At 41.5% G+C, this 18,630-nt stretch overlaps 1 protein-coding gene across 4 annotated transcripts in view; it reads right to left on the bottom strand.

Moving 5' to 3' along the window:
- Positions 1-2,328: 2,328 nt before the first annotated feature.
- jmjd1cb (jumonji domain containing 1Cb) overlaps positions 2,329-18,630 on the bottom strand; it is a 131,271-nt gene continuing 114,969 nt past the window's right edge. For 2 of the 4 annotated variants that reach the window (XM_051417110.1, XM_051417111.1), the window contains 16 exons: positions 16,103-18,608; positions 15,584-15,785; positions 13,734-13,948; positions 13,491-13,643; positions 12,422-12,511; positions 11,884-12,008; positions 11,044-11,278; positions 10,648-10,868; positions 10,098-10,454; positions 9,833-10,001; positions 9,617-9,707; positions 9,334-9,464; positions 8,132-8,254; positions 6,665-7,074; positions 5,702-5,833; positions 2,329-3,913 (listed from right to left, as the gene is read on the bottom strand). In XM_051417110.1, coding sequence (XP_051273070.1) covers positions 3,821-3,913; positions 5,702-5,833; positions 6,665-7,074; positions 8,132-8,254; positions 9,334-9,464; positions 9,617-9,707; positions 9,833-10,001; positions 10,098-10,454; positions 10,648-10,868; positions 11,044-11,278; positions 11,884-12,008; positions 12,422-12,511; positions 13,491-13,643; positions 13,734-13,948; positions 15,584-15,785; positions 16,103-18,608 — 5,253 coding nt within the window. In that variant the 3' untranslated portion in view covers positions 2,329-3,820. The remainder of the gene's footprint in view (positions 3,914-5,701; positions 5,834-6,664; positions 7,075-8,131; positions 8,255-9,333; positions 9,465-9,616; positions 9,708-9,832; positions 10,002-10,097; positions 10,455-10,647; positions 10,869-11,043; positions 11,279-11,883; positions 12,009-12,421; positions 12,512-13,490; positions 13,644-13,733; positions 13,949-15,583; positions 15,786-16,102; positions 18,609-18,630) is intronic. The other 2 variants (XM_051417114.1, XM_051417112.1) reach the window with 2 other exon arrangements.

The following is an 18,630-nucleotide window of genomic DNA, read 5'->3' as shown; positions in this document are numbered from 1 at the left end:
TTTTTTTTTTTTACAGAGCTGGGGAAAAACTTTCTCCTTGGAATGATTGCAGAATATCTAGTCTCCTTGGAAGAATGTGAAGCCAAGTAAAAAGTCCATGACTAAGAATTCCCTATTCATTGTCCATTCCCTGTCCATTGTGTTTTATTTCTATTGAAACTCAAACTGATGTGCTGTCTCCCTTGGAAAAGAGATTTCAATCTCAAGGGACTTCTTGGTTCAATAAATGTTAAATCATAAAAAAAAAAAAAAAAAAATGAATATGAAATATCTGCTATCAGTACTTTCTGTCAAAAGAATATACCTTTTTAATACTGCATAATAATACAACTATATAAATACTGGTGTGAAACATATTAAGTGACCTATGACTGAACTTCCTCTAGCTGTACTTTGACAGAGAGGGCACACACACATGCACCCATGCGCACACACACACACACACACACAAACACACACATTGGAGCTGTTGTGGTTTGAAAACAAGCAGTCAGCAAATAATGAATCCTGTTAAAAAGCCATTAATACTGAGAGAGATAGGAAGGTCAAAACTGATAGGCAGACAGAAAGAAAGAAAGAAAGAAAGAAAGAAAGAAAGAAAGAAAGAAAGAAAGAAAGTGGGAGCAGCAGAAAATAGAAAGTAGAAAGAAAATAAAATTAAGGAGCAACTGACAGAGACAAACAGAGAGAAAACAAAGACAGAGAGGAGGAATAAGAGAAAGAGAGGAGTGACCTCTATCTGAACTCACTGGTGAACTTCTGCCTCAGTGTACTCCAGTTAACCTGTCACATACACACACATACACACTGTGCCAGGAGGGACAGTTTCAGCTTATATAATGGAAAGCAGGAGGATAATATGTGTGTTTCCAGTTCAGCTTCGGAAGTTTGAATGGGAGCTGATCCCAGCATTAGTCATGTCAGCACTGGTTCATCTCTCTCTCTCTCTCTCTTTCACACACACACACTCACACATACATACACACACACACACACACACACCAATGCACAAGCACACATATGCACAACACCACAAACGTGACCTCCAGTTTTTCAAAGTAAACACGTCACCACAGAACAACAGGCAGGCCGAGTGTCTATCACTGCCTGAATGATGTTATTTTAACTCAAAGAAAGTCAATGACGAAGTTTAACTCTGAACCTCATAGAAAAATAAATAAATAAAGATTATATATCCCAAGTAGTTCTTGTTTGCAGATGCAATAGAGCATTGGTGATAAGGACTGACCGAGCTTATCTCGACACAGAGCTCAGGACATTCAATAACAGTGTTTCCATTTATTTCTATAATATCATATTATAACTATACTGCCTATACTACAGTAGGTAACTTTAATAAAATAAGATTTAGTCATATTTGCTTGAACTTTCACTATATCCTGACAGTATTACAGATAATCTGTGAAAAAACCAGGTTCCTCTGGCTCCTCCTAGTGCTCCTAGGGGTATTTGCAAGAATCCACTGGGCCTGAATGAAAAACAGTCAGAGCAGAGAAAGATAGAAAGATGCTTTAGGTTGGTAGCTTGAAGATAGTTGAGTCTCATTCCCAGGGCCAGTATTTGGCAATCTGGGAATGTCTGCTTTCTACTTTATTTTGTCACTTTGTCAACTGAACAAGGACACTCTAGGAGGTGTGAAAGATTGGTAAAATTTGGGCAAAAGAAGGCTGCTTTGATAGGTTGAACTGGCTTTCAATCACGATCAAGATCTTGGAGATGCATCAGCAAGTATGATATGTGTGACTTTAGAGAATTGATTTTAATTTTGTTTTCTCTTTCTCTATCAGTTCTACAGGTTGTTGTGTCTCAGAACCTGGTGGAAGAAAAAGTTACCTGAAACACGAATAACGTGGTATAACAGCACCACCTAGTGGTGATGATCACACAGTCAAAGTCACACAAACATGCTCATGCACAGATTCACCTTTTTACCTAGATATTTATATTTTCTTTTTACTAAATTGGATGGATGTGCTTCCCATAGTTACAAGTTTGTTTTATGACGCTGACCTGGTCGTGCACTTCGTGCATTTATGTGTGTAAAATCTACCTCTTTGTATTTATAGGATGTTGTTTTGTTTGATTTGGGACATAAAAACAGTAAATAGAGCTGGATTTGATGACCTCTCTGTGACTGCATCCATGGGCTGAAAAGCTTTCCCCTTTCTGGTTAATTAATTGTCAATTTACTTTCACCATTCAATATACTAAATGAAACAAATAATGTGTAAACCATAATAAGTGTCTTAGTCATCAAGAGAGAGGGAATCCAGTCTGAGCTCCAGCATCCAACACACAACAACAAACTTTTGATAAATCCATTTTAATGGAAAATGTAAAACCCTTTTAAACTTCAATGTACAAAGCATGTAACACTTGCACTTTAAAATTTGAAATTGAAGCAAGCCATGTTTTAAAAAAATACCTCAGTGAATGTATATATGTATATATTTACACATTATAGTAAACTTTTTCATTATTTCATCTTTTACCTTCAAAAGTTCACCATAGTAAATCTTAACAAAACAAAAAAACAAGACAATTCATTCTTTTCTTAAATAAATTACATCTTTTTTGTAAATGTCTCAATTTTACAGCAAATACTTTTTTCATAAAATGCTGAAGTGTATAAGCCATTTTGTTCTTTCTTTACATAATACAACTTTACACAGTCTTTACAATAGTTTGGCAGTTCATTTTCAAAAAATGTATTTATGGCATGAGGACTGTAGAGCATTAACATTTCCCAAAGTTACAGGCATTAGCTGGTGTGTGTGTGTGTGTGTGTGTGTGTGTGTCGCGCGCATGTTTGTGTCCTCCATCACAGTAGAGCCGTATTACAACTGAAAATCACATAACAAAAGGGAAAAAAAGAAACTGTACAAGTCACATTTACATAATGCTTTTTTGTCTCAATAACATCGCATATCATAGAGCTATAAAATAAATACATCTTCACAGAGGAAATAAAACAACTTTTGTTAAAAAAAATATGAAGAACAAAACAGCAACAGACAGATAGAACTAGAAAAAAAGGACAAGAACAGACAAATTACAGAAGAAACAACAAACGAGGGAGCAGCAGAGCTCGCTGTCTGCTGACTAGAACATCTGAGATTTATGTTTTGCATTTTTTCCCCTCAAATCTTTTTTCGTGACTTTTTTAAACAGCAGAGATGACAGTTTTGATCCTGATGCTGCTTGCTGCTGGTGATGCTGTCGTGATCAGCAAAATCTTCGGTCCGAGACGTTGTGTGGGCTGCTGCTACAGACAGGGATTAAACCTCCTGGCCTTCATAATCCACAGCAGATTACAGTGAGAGCAGGCATCGTCACTGCCATTAAACCTGTGAACTTTATTTTACAGCACAGTCTCTAAACAGGATGCACCGTTAGTCACACAGCAGTTTAGTTTCAGTGGAGGCTTGTATTGCTGTTTCACTCCAGCATAGTGGCTTTTATAAGGCTCCCAACCAACATGCTGCCCTGTGTTTCCCAGAATTCCTCTGTCCTCCCTGTGCGCTAAGTCCATGTAACATAAAGGGAGTGTGGTGGTTGAGGTTAATCCCTGTCAGTCCAGTGGCCTCTCTGGTCTTGTGTGTGTCTCCTCTTGGCACTGAAGGTTTAGGAGATGATGGCGCCTCTCACTGGCTGCCTGGATGTGTGATACAGTTCACACAGCGAGGTGCCCACGTCCCACAGTCCTCCACGAGAGGAGGAGATGGGTGTGGGGAGGGCGAGGAGGTGCTGATGGGAGTTGTGTCCCTCTCTGGAGGGCGCGGACAAGGCTGACAGGGTGTCATGAATTGTCTTCCTCGTTGTCTTCCTCGGAACTGCCCCTCTTCAGAGCGCTCACCGCCTCCTTCACACAGTGGTACAGGATGTTCTTCACCTGAGGATGAGGAGCGTCATTAGTAATGCCAGTTTTATTGCTCAAAGCTTGTTTTTAATACCTCGAAGTTATAGTTTATTATTTTGCATTACTTTTTGTTTTTAATTTTCAGTTCAGGTTCAGTCAGTTTCCAGAGTGGTTTCACTTAAGTTTTTATTGTTTAAAAATGTTTTTATTAGTTTCGGTGTTAGTTTTAGTTTTTTTAGGGGAAGATTACATTGACAGTGATGCGGACATCCCAGTCTCAATAAACAGATATAGATATAACTATATTAACCATGTCCTAAACTGACTCACAACTCAAGTCTGTCTTAAAACAATAGACAAGGTACACTGAAACAGGTTTTGCTTGCTGTAAATGTTCCTCCTGTTCATACTGGACATTAAAAGATCCCTGTCTAATGCACATCGAATGTAAGTGATGGCAGAGGTTAACCCTATAACACAGTATGATTAGGTATGGAAAACATGTTGAATATGGAGTCACTTCCAAATTAATAAGAACCAGGGATTCATTAGGAAACAATTATTTTTCATTTTTACATCACTAGTAACTAGTAGGCTTCTGCAGGTTTCAACGGGTTAAATTTAAGACTTTTTAAGAACATTACGGATGCAATTTAAGACCTTCTTTTACATGCATACTGTCCAATAAAGTATGAAGGATATGAAGGAAAAACTGTATTGGTTCCATGTCAGTTGCATTTTGTATTAGCATCATCAAGACAGATTTTTCCAAAAATCACATTGAAAGGAGAGACTTAAAAATTTAACTTTACGCAAGACCTGTGAAAATCATATTTAGGCATTTTCAATTTAGACCATTGTATTTTTAGACTTTAAAAGGCCAAAATGTAAGCACTATAAAATAGTTTCATGCACATGATAATTTTGTAGTTATAATGATACAGGATGGATTTGTGCACATTTGGGTGGACAGCTGAGATAAAACATGATTCTTTAAGTGTTCCTCAATTACCCTCCACTCATTGTAGAGCTGCACAATTAGTATTTTGATAATCGATTAATCATTTTCTTTTGTAATATAAAATGTCCAAATTGATTTCAGTTTCTCAAATGTAAATATTTTCTGCTTTCTTTAGTCCTCTATGACAGTAAACTGAATATCTTTGGGTTGTGGACAAAACAAGACATTTTAGGATGTCACCTGTATTGGAAAAATGATTTATCAATAGTGAAATTTCTGCCTTTTAACATGCAGTTTTTCCTTGCCCTTGTCGCCAAGGTCTTGCTCATGGTGGTACTGTTGGGTCTCTGTAAATAATGTTATGACGAGTTCGGTCTAGACCTGCTCTATTTTGAAAAGTGTCCTGAGATACTGACTTCTGTTATGAATTGGCGCTATACAAATAAAATTGAATTGAAAACAATCGTTAATAAAGAATAAATGTACTTATTGCGGAGTAAAACCAAACAGAGCTGATCTCTAGTTTTTTCTACCCAGCAGACAGACAGAAGACGGATGGTGACTCACACCTCATTTATAATCCTACCTATGGGAGAATAAATGTGTGTGAGTGCATTTAGAGCAGAGGGACTCAATGTCCAGAAAACATCACTGATGATGACTCACTCTGCCATTCTGTCTGCCCTTATTTTATACTCTCTCTCACACACAAAAACAAAAACACGCACGCACGCACAGATTGACAGCCAATAACACAGCTGCACTCCCACACTAACACTACTGATGTGTGAAGTGTGAGAGGGAATCTTGGCAGGATCTCAACACTCTTATTACTTTATTAATTTAAAAAGATTCACCACCTGTAGTTTATCCTCGTAGTTGACTTCCTCTTTAGTGGGCCGCAGCTCCTGGGTCAGGTGGAAGGAGTTGGCCACATGCTCAGGAGACACAAAGTCATTGATGACCTGAACACAGCTGTGGAGATTCTGGACCTGAGAGAAAGGATGGAGACAGGAGGTGAGGACACAAAAGCTATATGAATGACAGAAACTGAAGGGTGCAACTTTAACAATGTAACATTGTGTGCAAAACAGGTATAAAACCATGGATTAGAGCATTGCCAGGTTGTACAGAATCACACCAAGAAAACTAAAATATGTGCTATATGAAAATATATCAGAAATTTAAAATTCCTTCAAAATAAATAACTGAAAACTACAGTAAATATGTGATTTGTGGCATCTCATGGTGCACAAGTGTCAAAAACTCTTAATCTTAAATATAATTTAAAGAAATGTTACTCTGTATTTTTCTTATTTTCAATCCCATCAAAAGGCTAAAACCAACAATGTGCTAGTCCATCTCTTAGTCCTTTCTGACTATCTGTCTGTGGCTATCAAAGATGTAAATCTTTTAACAAAACCTCACAAATATATAGTTTTTATAAAAATCAATGTATTCTTTTAAAAAGGCCCAACAATTTCCTTAAAGAACTGGTCAGTGTAATTTTTAAGAAGCATTTTTATCAGTGGATTAATCCACAATTGGTGCTGTGTGGGACTGAGTCAAAATAATCTATAGTGTAAAAAGTTTCCAAAGACACAAAATACGCAGGACTGATTGTCAGTACTGATAAAGTGTGTTTTTCTAATTTGGTAATATTTTCATGGTTTTGGCAATCACTTAGCATCAACATAACTTCTTTACAAAAGCCCTCAGACAGATTTTAAAGTCAGGTTCAAACTTTAAACCACTGACAGAAACGTGTCAGTGAGGTGGGAAGCTTTAAATTATAAGAGCTGATCTGTGTGAATACTGTATACCTGGTGCATGGCCCCTGCTGGTATAAGTACAGAGTCTCCCAGGAACTGAACTACAGTCCAGCCCTGAACTCCATGTTCATCCAGCAGCCGCTGACGCTGCTTCCTGCTCAGGTACAAGCCCTGCTCTCTGACTGGGTCCTGGTCCAGCAACACGTCCATACCCTGCTCCTTACAGAGCTGAGGTGGAGAGTGGGGGAAGAGGGAGGTGTTAGCAGGATCAATATTAGTACTGAAGTGCATGTTGTTCACTATGTTTATCAGAGTGCTGACCTTGTGCAGGAACTCTCGGACCTTGTCCATGTCTCTATTGAGGTAGATGTGCCACAGCGCCCCCGGTGTCTCACTGGAGTCTTTGAGCCTCCTCCGAACCCCCTCATCTAGATCCTCCTCCTCCAGACGCTTTAAAACTCCTACACACAGACACACACTCATGTTTCTAAAGCTGCATTTAATTACTTTAATTATTTCAATAATAGATTGATTTTAGTTTTTTCCAACTGATTAAATAATCTTTCTCTCACTATTTAGTCTTTTAGTCAGTCAAAATACTTCTATCCAACATCTATCACTAGTTTTGCTCTTAAGCTACTCAGTTAATAATTACTTTGAAAACAAAGCAGATCTTCACATAATAATCAAAGTTTAGGCTTGGTACATGGGGCACCAGCTCTACCAGGTGAGCTATCATGGTGCCCCATGTTTAGGGTTTTTGCTGAATAAATCACCTAACTGGTTACATTTCTCTGAAAACATTGTTTATACATGATGTATAATGTTTTCGAAGGCTGAAAAACTGAGATATCCAGGAATAAACTGAGAAGTGATTTCAATTTTGGTATCTAGTTAGCACTGTGTTTTTGCGTGTCCATTTTGTATCAATATCTCATTTATCTTTCATTAAGGACCACTGTGGTTACAGTTTTCCTTAAGCATCCACTTTTCTGTTTCTCCGATCAAAGTGTACTGTGAATTTAATAGACAATAAACAAATATAAACAAGATATTCAAGTGAGGAGAGGACTGTAATACAGAGGCGTACACACCTAAAGCAGTAGCTTGAAAGAGTGTTTCCCTCGGGATAAATAAAGTATCTATCTATCTATCTATCTATCTATCTATCTATCTATCTATCTATCTATCTATCTATCTAAATATCAGTGTTTCAGTCATCTTTTTGAAGAGAGGTATTTGGATATTTCCGAGGACAACAAGTGCTGATTGTCAGTGTGTGTCTGTGAATAAGATTATAGAATGCAGTGGTCACTCTGAGGGCTGACATCGGTATTAAGCTGCAGTGCTTCCAGCATCGACCCCACTGTCCTAGGCTACTCAAGATTAAGAGTGTGACACCTTTCTCTCAACCCAGTCTCCTGCCTTTATTTATTTGTGCACACTAATTGAGAATACTTTGATGTTAGTCCACAAAGCCTTTAAATTAATTATTTCACTGACTCTAGTAACACTCACCAGTTTTGGAAAGCACTCCATTGCCTTTGGCCACTCCTACATAGACCAGAATAGAGACGACATCTGAGACTTCCACATGGAGGTTGGCAGTCCCAAAGTCCTGGTCCTGAGATGCAGCTACACCTACAGGGAGACAAACAACTGATTCATAAAAGGAAGGGCAGAGGGAGATTCTGTTAAAAGTCCAGCATATAGGATTTAGTGGCATGGTAAATGGACCTGTACTTGTTCAGGGCCTTTCTAGTCTTCAGACCACTCAAAGCGCTTTTACACTACATGCCACATTCACCCTTTCACAGAACAGAAACTAATGCATTCATACACATTCACACACCGATGCACATCATCAGGAGCAATTCAGGGTCCAGTATCTTGCTCAAGGCAGTAGGCTTTGACACGTGGCAGGAGGAGCCAGGGATCGAACCAACAACCATTCAAGTAGTAGACAACCCGCTCTGCCACTGAGCCATAGCCGCTAGTGCATCTAGTGGTAAGATTGTAGCAACCAACTCAGACCTGTTCACTCAACTAAGTGCTAAGGAGAAACTACGGTGGCTGTGAAAGGCCCTATCTAGAGCCAGTGTTTGTCCGCTCTGAGCTACTGTAGAAACATGGTGGTTCAACATAGTGGGGTAGAAGAGGACCCTCTGTAGATAAGGTAATGAAAACACAACAATACTTTTTGTCACATTATTATACACTAATGAAAACCTATCTATGAATATTATATTGAATTCCTGCCAATAGATCCTCCTTAATGTTACACACAGGACCTTTAAGTGGAAATATAGCAAGAAAAGGAAGATAAAACTATGGACTGTGACATTAAAACTGTGCATAATGCAAGTAGTAAAGCAGAAAATGTTCTATACTCAATATTAAGTGGAATCTTTGGTGCCAAGACAATTATCAGTCATTCTTAACAACATATATATACAGGGAGAAACACACATTTGAAGAAAACAATTATTAAATAGTTCAAACTGCATATAGATCAAAGCTGGAATTCAGATGTCAGTCAGGGGCAGATGTATTAGTCAAGCTAGATTTCATTAAACACTAGTTAAGCTCCAAAATCTCAAATCTTTTATTTCCTTGCTAATTTTTTTGAGCATTCATGTTGAAATAATTAAGATCAAAAGACTAATGTTTTCAGGCGACATGGAATGATTGCTATTTCCCTTTAGGAATTTCCTTCCTACCGTAGGCACAGCATAGTCTTGGCCCCAGATCTGGCCTGACAAAGAAAGACGGTAGGTGGGAGGCCAGGTTGAGGTTACCCTCTGGATCTGAGTACTCAGGCAGGGGCAGGTTCTTCATCAAGTCATCATATCTGCAAAAACACTTCTTTTAGATGGGCTTATAATGCATCTTCAGACTTATCATAATTTATTAGAAAATTAGGTTTGCATTTATATTTTGGATTGTAAAGCTTGAGATTAAACAGCACAAGACTGTAGTGACAAAGAGGTGAAGTGTGTGTACCTTGAGGGCATGAGGGCCATGAACTCCTCTCCAGATGGCCAGTCCTTCAGTCTGTAGACCATGGGCTCTCCATCCTTGGACTTGGGCCGCTCTGAACAGGTAAGAAGATTTTAGTTGGACTGAATAATCTTTTATCACTGCTTTCTCAGTAGTTCATGGTGATGTGTCTAAGCAGCTATCTAATCAATCAATCAAACAAAGTGATGATGAACTCACTGGTGATGTCCTCAAATCCATCCCAGAACTCCTTGATCCCGGAGTTGGACACCACCTGGTCTTTACAGTTGAGGAGGTCTCCCTGGTGGTCTGCAAACTCCTGGTTGAAGGATTCGGCTTTCCACAGACTGGCATTAAGTCGCTTATGAATCCCTGACACTAACACAGGCTGGACAAACACAGAACCATTCATATCAACGTTATTATCACTAACTACTATTAGTACAGCACTCTTACTATGACTGCTTACTAGACTGCTGTGTACCTGTCCTTGTTTCCAGCACTCTCTGAACAGCTTCCAGTTGTTCTGGTTGCGGTGATCTTTGAGCCACAGTAAGCGTTTGTTGTTTAACCAGCAGTGGGAAATATCTGGATACTGATTGGTTGATTCTTCTGGTACTTCTGCAGTAACAGGCCCTGACTTCTTCCTGTCTGGTTTGGTGTCCTCTGTCACAACAGGGGCAGGGTTGTTGTTGTTGTTGTTGTTGCCTGGGGTGACAGGCTCTTGTTTGATTGACAGTTTGGTGGTGATGTTCTGGCGGCTGGCGGGGATTTTATTCTCAACTACTGAGGCTATGATGTCATCAAGGATATTAGGCATTGTCCGCCCACCTTTTCCAGTCTTTAGGAAGAAAAGAGAAAAACAGGACTTTAGTATTTTAAACCAGATTTCTTTGTCAATTAATTGGCATCGACAAAACAAGGTGGTACAACAGGAAATTATATTTTAATAATATAATATTTTAATTATTATATATTATACGTCCAATAATGTTTAACCCTTGATTACATCATAGATGTGTCAATCTGTGTACCTGTGAAGCATTAGAGTAGACTGGTGCAAAGGCGATTCCTGCATCAGTGGAGCCAAGCTTCAGCTTCCCTGCTGTGGTGGTGAGCAGATCTCTGAGTGTGGAGCCCTGCTCTGTACTGTTAGCCACCAGTGAGGTGGTTTTACACTGCTGCAGGACCTCCAGGCTGTCCCCGTCCTTGTCTTCCTTCACTGATTTACCCAGCAGCAATGACTCCTTGTTTTCTGTTACAGAAAGAGGAGGAGGGGAAAAGTGGTTACTAATCACAGACACATTTTCTGCAGGTAAAACACACAAAAGAGAACAGGATCTTTTGGAGGAAATCATTAAAAAAAGCACTGACTGATTGCAACTGTACTTATTCTTTTCAACAAAACAGCACGATCCCCTTTCCCTCACCTTTTTTCTCCTCCCTGGATTTTTGCTCTGCCAAGTCAGCCAGGAAGTGTAGAGGTGACTGGGACTCTGGTGGGGTGACAGGAGCACTTCCTGCATCGCTGCCGGGGCTGCTTCCTCCGCCACCTCCTCTGTTAGTTTTTGCCTTGGTTCCTCCTTGGTCAGAGTTCTGCTGAGAGCCCAGCTCAGCTTTCACCAGGGACAGCTTGTTACTGTGGTTCAGGACATTCTGCAGAACCTGGCAGAGAAAGGTTAGAATTAAATCTTAGCACCACACCAACAGGGTCAGCCTATTGTAAAAATTGGCAATTGCGCCTTTGTAAAAGAAAATCAGACAGAGAGGGTGAAAAAAGCTCTCTAAACAGTGATGCAGTTCAAACTTAATAAAAGGCTGAATCTATAACTTCTAAGTAGTGGTTGTGTGCATCCATAACCACCAGGTAGCCTCTGGAAGGCATCTAAGCCAGGTGGTGCTCATTGAAACAGTCCACTCGTACAATTATACCACGATGACACAGGTGCTTATCATGAACTTTAAGAGCAAAGAGCAAATAAATAAAAGGTTATTCATTAAAAGTTATTCCTGGTGCATTTTAGGATTACTCTTTTGATTGACAGTTTTACCCTGTTGGTTGACTAAAAGGCTAAAACTGAAACAACCTGCCATTTGTTCTATTTAGGACCTAGTATCACTCTAATAGCGTCCACTGTGGCCCCTCTACAAATCAACATTAGGGTGTCTATGGCAGCATTTATAGGGAATTGTAAACAATATATTAGTTCATTATAAAAACAATAATAATTGTGAGACACAGTATTCCAGCCCAGCAGCTGAAACAGTACCTGTGAGACTCCGTTGGTGGCTGGTAGTTTGGTAAGGAGGTTCTGTTTGTTGGTGCAGGGGCAGTGCGATCTGATGTTGTATTTTTCTCTCAGAGAGTGCATGGAAGTCACTAAGTCTGTCAGCACTGAAAACATGAAGCAGAATTGAAACATTTCAAGAAAGTAAAATTAGGAGGAGTAGAACATAGTCTTCATACCCAATGCACCTCTTACACTCGAACATGTTATATTTTGTTGTGTTTTATTTACATTTATTATTGTCTGTATATGTGTTTTAAACAACCTGTGAAGCCAGGCTAATTTCCACATTTGACAATAAAGATTGTTTTTATCATTATTAATAAAATGTAACATAATACAGTCAGTAATTAATACCCAAACTACATGACACAAAAGTCCAAAAATATCAATCAATCTTTAACCCACATCAGCCACACACTCTACTAGACAAAGCAGCTACAGTAGGAGAAGATAAGGAGGGCTGTGGAATGCAGACACAGTGTACAGGAAGACATAGAGAGTGTAGTGTGTACTGTACCTGTGCCAGGTATGATCTGTGTTGGCATCAGGTGTTTGTGATCGTGGGGTTGGCCTTTCACACACTTCAGCCAACCATATAGTTCTTTATCTGATCACAGAGAGAGAGAGAGAGAGAGAGAGAGAGAGAGAGAGAGAGAGAGAGAGAGAGAGAGAGAGAGAGAGAGAGAGAGAGAGAGAGAACACACACAGACACAGACACAGACACACACACACACACACACAGACACAGACACAGACACACACACACACACACACACACACACACAGAGAGAGAGAGAGAGAGAGAGAGAGACAGACAGACAGAGGTTAGTTGCTGTAATAATACCCACCCAGAAAAATGTCAATGCCCCTGTCTAGAGCCAGTGTTAGGTTTGTCCCTTCTGGGCTACTGTAGAAACGTGGCGTTTTCACATGGTGGAATTCACAAAAGGCCTGTAGAACTGTAGTGCTAAGGTAACGAAAACACAACAATTCCTATATTCAGCTAATTATACACTAATGAAAACATACCTATATATGTATATGTATATATATACATGATGATCGTCAAATACACATTGGGTGTGTTTCCCCCTGGATATGTATGTTGTTAAGAATGATTGATAATTGTCTTGGCACCAAAGACTCCACTTAATATTAAGTAGAGAACATTTTCTGCTTTACTACTTGCATTATGCACAGTTTTAATGTCACAGTCCATAGTTTTATCTTCCTTTTGTCCATATATTTCCACTTAAAGGTCCTGTGTGTAACATTAAGGAGGATCTATTGGCAGAAATTCAATATAATATTCATAGATATGTTTTCATTAGTGTATAATAACGTATAGATAATAACAATAGATCCTCCTAAATGTTACACACGGGACATTTAAATTCAAATCAATGGTTTTTCAACTTTTAGTAAATTATTTAACTGACTGAAGAAGCTTGCATACACTAATGCACACATGCACAACCATGTTATTTGGAGAAAGGTTAAGCAGGAAATTGTATTATTTCTGTGATATGCGAGAATCCTTGTTAGGAGAATGTTTGTCTAACTGTCAAAACATACACACAACTAACCTTTGGAGCTCCTTCTTTCCTTTGCCTTGTAGCAGTCCAAGCAGACAACAAAACCACATTTCTGACAGACCCAGTGGATATTGAAGAGTGTTGCCTCGCAGGCGTCACACATCTCCCTCACCCCCCTCACTGCTCTCTTCCACGCAAGCTTGGCTGAAACACGCAAAAAATGACATCACTGTAAAAACATGGTTAGGGTTATTTAATCAAAACATCAGCCAAAGACATTTAAATACAACTTACCATCCTTCTTGACCCAGGTAGCTGCAGTATTTTCAGTCACAGACATCTGACAGAACTTGTCTCCTATGAAGCTGAGGATGTACTTGGCTGTGGTTTGATCCAGGTGGCTCTCCTCCATCACCCCAGGGACCCACAGGGCCAGTGCTTCATCATCAAACTGGTCTGGAGTGGAGAAACCATCCACCCGGATGACTCCATTTTTACTGTAGGAAAGCCTGGATGGAAGGAAACAGGTCACTAGCACCAGTCCGGTAAGTGTATCAAAAGTAGATCAGTAATGATTAGCATCTTCCATTGGGGACATCCGGATAATAAATTGATTAACTTGGACTTGAACAGCATGACAGAGACCACTGAAAGCACTGTTTAAATCGCAATTGGACTAGGCAAGAACTCGCAGTGCTGCTAAATTAGAAAAGCTAATATTGCCACACACCTCATTGTAATTCCAGCTAGTAACTAACATATTCTGCTGTCAGAAAGGGAGATAAAAAGTAATCACTAAGTTCTGGGTGTTGCTGCTGAGTTAACCACTTACATCACCACTATGAAGTTGTCAGATTAATATCTGACAAAAAAAATGGACTTAACTAAAGCTTAAACACAGAAAGAAATGCACATTATTCATTTTTGGACCCAATTTTGTGGGGAGATGTGACGGGGGGACAACAGAAATTAAAATCTTGTAGCTATTGGAATTCACAAAGAGTGCGAACAGTTTGAACAATCCTTGCTGATGCACATTCAAACACTTACATTACAGCAGCTAAAGGATTCCTTGTGGTGAACTGTTATAAATATATTTTCCTACTTTGTAATTCTCACCAGTACAACACTTATGTGTCAGATAGTAGGGTATATGCATTCATATGTTGTATAAATAAGAGGATGGTTTTCTAGATGAGCCATCTCTCTGTAAACCCCCACTATCTATGGTGTCCTTAAACAACCAAGTCAGCTCAGGTGAATGTATATGAAATCCCAGTCTACTGGGTCAGACAGGGAGGAGGTGAGATAGGGTCAGAGAGAGTGCGAGAGAGGAAGAATTAGAAATGGATTTGCGGAGAAGGGGAGGGGGGAACACAGAAAGACTGCAGCAGCAGCAGTTCTGCAGCGAGGAAAAGATTATAGAGCAGAAAATCCTCTTTAGCAGATTTACCCTGTTAGACCCCAGACTGCAGCTGCTGTTGATGCTTATCTAAGTGTGTGTGTGTGTGTGTTCAAGGTGGATGCACAGTAAATGTGTTTGAGAGAAACACAGACAGAGGCAGTACACACATACACGTACACACAGTGTGTATGATTAATAATGGACTGTATATGTTGTAGATAGGGAAGGATGTTTCTTGAAAACAGACCTTCCTTCCTCTCCTGTCCCCTATCTTTCTGTGTTATTCCATTTGACATGAAGTCTCCTAAACAAGAACATTTGGGTGAAAGTAACAGTTTGACAATGTTTCATGGAGTATGTGTTTGAGGAGGAATTGAGGGTTCATTGGGGTCTGTCCGAGGTTTCTGCCTCTTAAAAGGAAGTTTTTCCTTGCCGCCGCCGCCAAGTGCTTGCTCATGGTGGTACTGTTGGGTCTCTGTAAATAATTTTATAAGGAGTTCGGTCTAGACCTGCTCTATTTTGAAAAGTGTCCTGAGATAAATTCTGTTATGATTTGGCGCTATACAAATAAAATTGAATTGAATTGAGTTATTGTAGTAGCATTTATGTGGGGTTTCAGGATCCCACAGGATCTTTAAGAACACTGCATGTAGGTGCAATTCCCAATGTAGTCATGTCCAGCAGTTACAGTAAAGGAAACTGTAAGGAGAATGGAAACTTAATTTAATGTGAGTTTTACCGTCTGAAATAGTAGAAGCGACAGAAGACGGGGGAATGTGCCGGCTCCTCGCCCTTCTTGCTGCGAACCACCCTGCACTCCCGACACTTCTGCAGGTTGGGTCCTATTTCTGAACACGAGTCATCCTGCAGGAAAGATTCTCCCGTCTGCTTCAGCTTCTTCACCTTCCTCCAGTCCTTCAGGACGGAGCGGGGGATCCCATCTGAGAAGTGTGCCCATTATTAAGTCATTACCAGTAACTACATTTTATTATGGGATTGATAAAAAAAATGCTCATTACCATAAGGAGGTCTCAATAAATAAGCTGGTTCTTTGCTTTGCTTCACAAGCAATAAATATTAACTGATTGCTTCAAACAGAGCTTGTCGCCCAAATAAAAAGCCACATATTTGACCCCTGCATCAGGTCAAATGTTGAAAAAAAAAACAAACACACATTCTCTCTCTCATTCTGGCTGCTGGGGAGACAATTTAAAAAAAGATTCTTAGTGCTACAGTAAATATGTTAAATAAGACTTACTGCTGCTGGCCAGCTTGAGTTTAGTCTTCTCTCGAGCTGATCTGAAGATGCCATTGGGTTTTACATCATCTTCCTCCTTTTCATTGTCTCCTTTCTTCTTGGCCATATCATTCTGTTTTTTCTTGTAGGTTGGTTTAGGCTGACGCTTAGCTCGGCCCTCCATTTTGCTCTCACTGGCGTCAGAGTCATCTCCCGCACTCTCCGAACCAGACTCATATGTTCGTTTGTTCCCTCGCCTTGATGAAGGTGCTGTTTTCCTCTCCTCTCCTCCTCCTGCTCCTGCTGCTGCTCCTCCCACCTTCTCCTCTGGGTGCCTCTCTCTCTCAGCTTTGCTTCCACTGTCTTTGCTCATCTCCACCTCACTGGAAGTGGAGGCGCTGAGATTGACTGTGCAGGGCTTGATCATTTCTGACATGGCTGCTGTGTTACTGGTGCTAGTGGTGGTGCTGGGCACTTTCTCTGGTTTAGAACTAGTGGAGCTCAGAGTAGCAGTTGTGTTCCTGTCCTCCTCTGAGTGCCGGGTTAACCAGGCTTTCTTCAGCTTGTGGTAGTTATTAGGCTGCCCGCTGCTTGCAGAGGCTGAACCAGAGGTATGGCCGTTAGGCAGGGGACTGGACTTGCCTGGCGTTGTGCTCCCGCTTGCCGAGCTGCTGTTACCGCTGTCAACTGAGGATGATGAGGCTTGGCTGGAGGAGGGTGGTGGGGGCGAGTTGTGGATGGGAGTTTTGTCAACTGAATCCACAGTAAGGGAGGAGTTTCCAGCTGTGATGGATGTGCGAGCAGTGGAGAAGTTGCTTCTGGACTGGGCTGCGGCCAATGCAGCTTTGTGCTTCTTAAGGTGGACAAAAGAAGAGGAGTAAGGCTGGCTGGAGCCGGACATGGAGCTAGGTGTTGGGGTGAGGCATGGACTGGGCTGGGGTGTCCCTGCTGGACTAGGGGGAGGCAGAGACCCACCTGGAGATGTGGTGCATGAGCCTAATCCCTCCTGATGTTCTCCTGGTCCTAAGTGGCTCAGTACCCTGCCCCCAATGCCAGTTTTATGGGCTGAAATCTCTCCTTGTGCTGAGACTGAGTAGCCCAGCTCAGGGATTGATGTCCCACTTTTAATCTGTATGCCAAAAGCTGAAACGGCTGTCCTGCACACAGAGTTTATGGTACCGGCTCCTATAGTTCCCTGCATGCCACGCATAGTCTTTTTATACTGGACACACATATCATCCAGGTTGGAGTTGGGTTGGATAACCCTGCCAGCTCCAGGTTCTCTAACACTCTCCCCTAGTCTACATTCCCCCTGAACCTTGGAGGGGTAGAACCCTCCTTGGGGAAACTCCTTATGGATCATAGCACCATATTTGTTAGCACCAACGGGACTGTCATACTTTATAGATGTCGATGGACGTACAATGACTGATGCCATTGCGGATTGGGGCTTGCCCCTTGGCGCTCCTTTCTCTCCAGAGAATGAGCCTCCTCTTTCCTGAATCATTCCTCCACCTCTCCAACCGTCTGCAGATGAAGTCATAATCTCCCCACTGATGGCCGAGACCACAGAGGTGACAGCGGCAGTGTTTCCATGACCTTTAATGTCCCTGAGTTCTGGCAGCAGTGTGGGGGGCTTCTGCTGCTCTGCTAATGTCTTGTTACCAGCTGCTGCTAAGCTAACTGGCTGGATGGGTGTGAGCGTGGGTGGAGACAGGCGTCCATAACCTGCTCTCTCCCTCTCTCTTTCTCTTTCCTTCTCCCGCTCTGCAGCCTCTTTGCGCTCCAATGCGTGCTGTGTGGGTGGATGGAAGACAGGCGCTCGGTGGAGAGATGGCATTGCCCTGAGCTGGTGTTGTTGCTGCTGTTGGTGGTGGTGGTGGTGGTGATGATGATGGTGGTTGGGGGCTGAGGAGAAAGAGGAAGATGAAGAGGATGAAGGAGAAATGGCAGGGCTACGGCGTTCTATCCTGTCCATACCTGCATGGTGCTGATGTTGCTGTTGGACTAGTGTCACCTGCTGGCTGAGCTGCTCTGTGATTTTCCCTGCTAAACCCTCTCCCCCCTCTGGCTGGTGCTTAATGAGGGGAGGGGGCTTGGAGAGAGAGGCTTTGGAGCTGTAGCTGCCCAGGGACAGAGCCCCCTGGCTTGGCACAGACGCCCCGACACTGGCCACAACCCCTGGACCTCCAGCAGACACTTTCTCATAATAAGAGCTGAGCTCCTTGGAAGGGTAAAGTCTTGGAGGCTCGTTCACTACACTGTTGGACAGTGTGGTGAAATAATTGCTCTTTTCTGACTGGATGACATGGGGATGGGTGTGGCCGGCCTTGGGGCTTGGGGAGGCGAGAGCCGGTATCCGGACAGCGAAGGCTGGGTCTCTACTTCTCTCTCTGTCCCTGTCCATCCCTGGGTCACTGGAGCGCTGGATCTTAGCAGTAAAGGGAGCGACCTCGATGCTCTCTTTGAGGATTTGACGATTCTCCTCTTTGTATTTACTGGCTCGGTCTGCTGCCTGAACTGCATCCTGCGAAGGAAAAGCAAACACT

Source organism: Dicentrarchus labrax, unplaced genomic scaffold (genome assembly GCF_905237075.1).
Source record: "Dicentrarchus labrax unplaced genomic scaffold, dlabrax2021, whole genome shotgun sequence".
NCBI classification, from domain to species: Eukaryota; Metazoa; Chordata; class Actinopteri; family Moronidae; genus Dicentrarchus; species Dicentrarchus labrax.
Note: the sequence above shows the minus strand (reverse complement) of the source record. Positions and strands in the feature narration are given on the sequence as shown.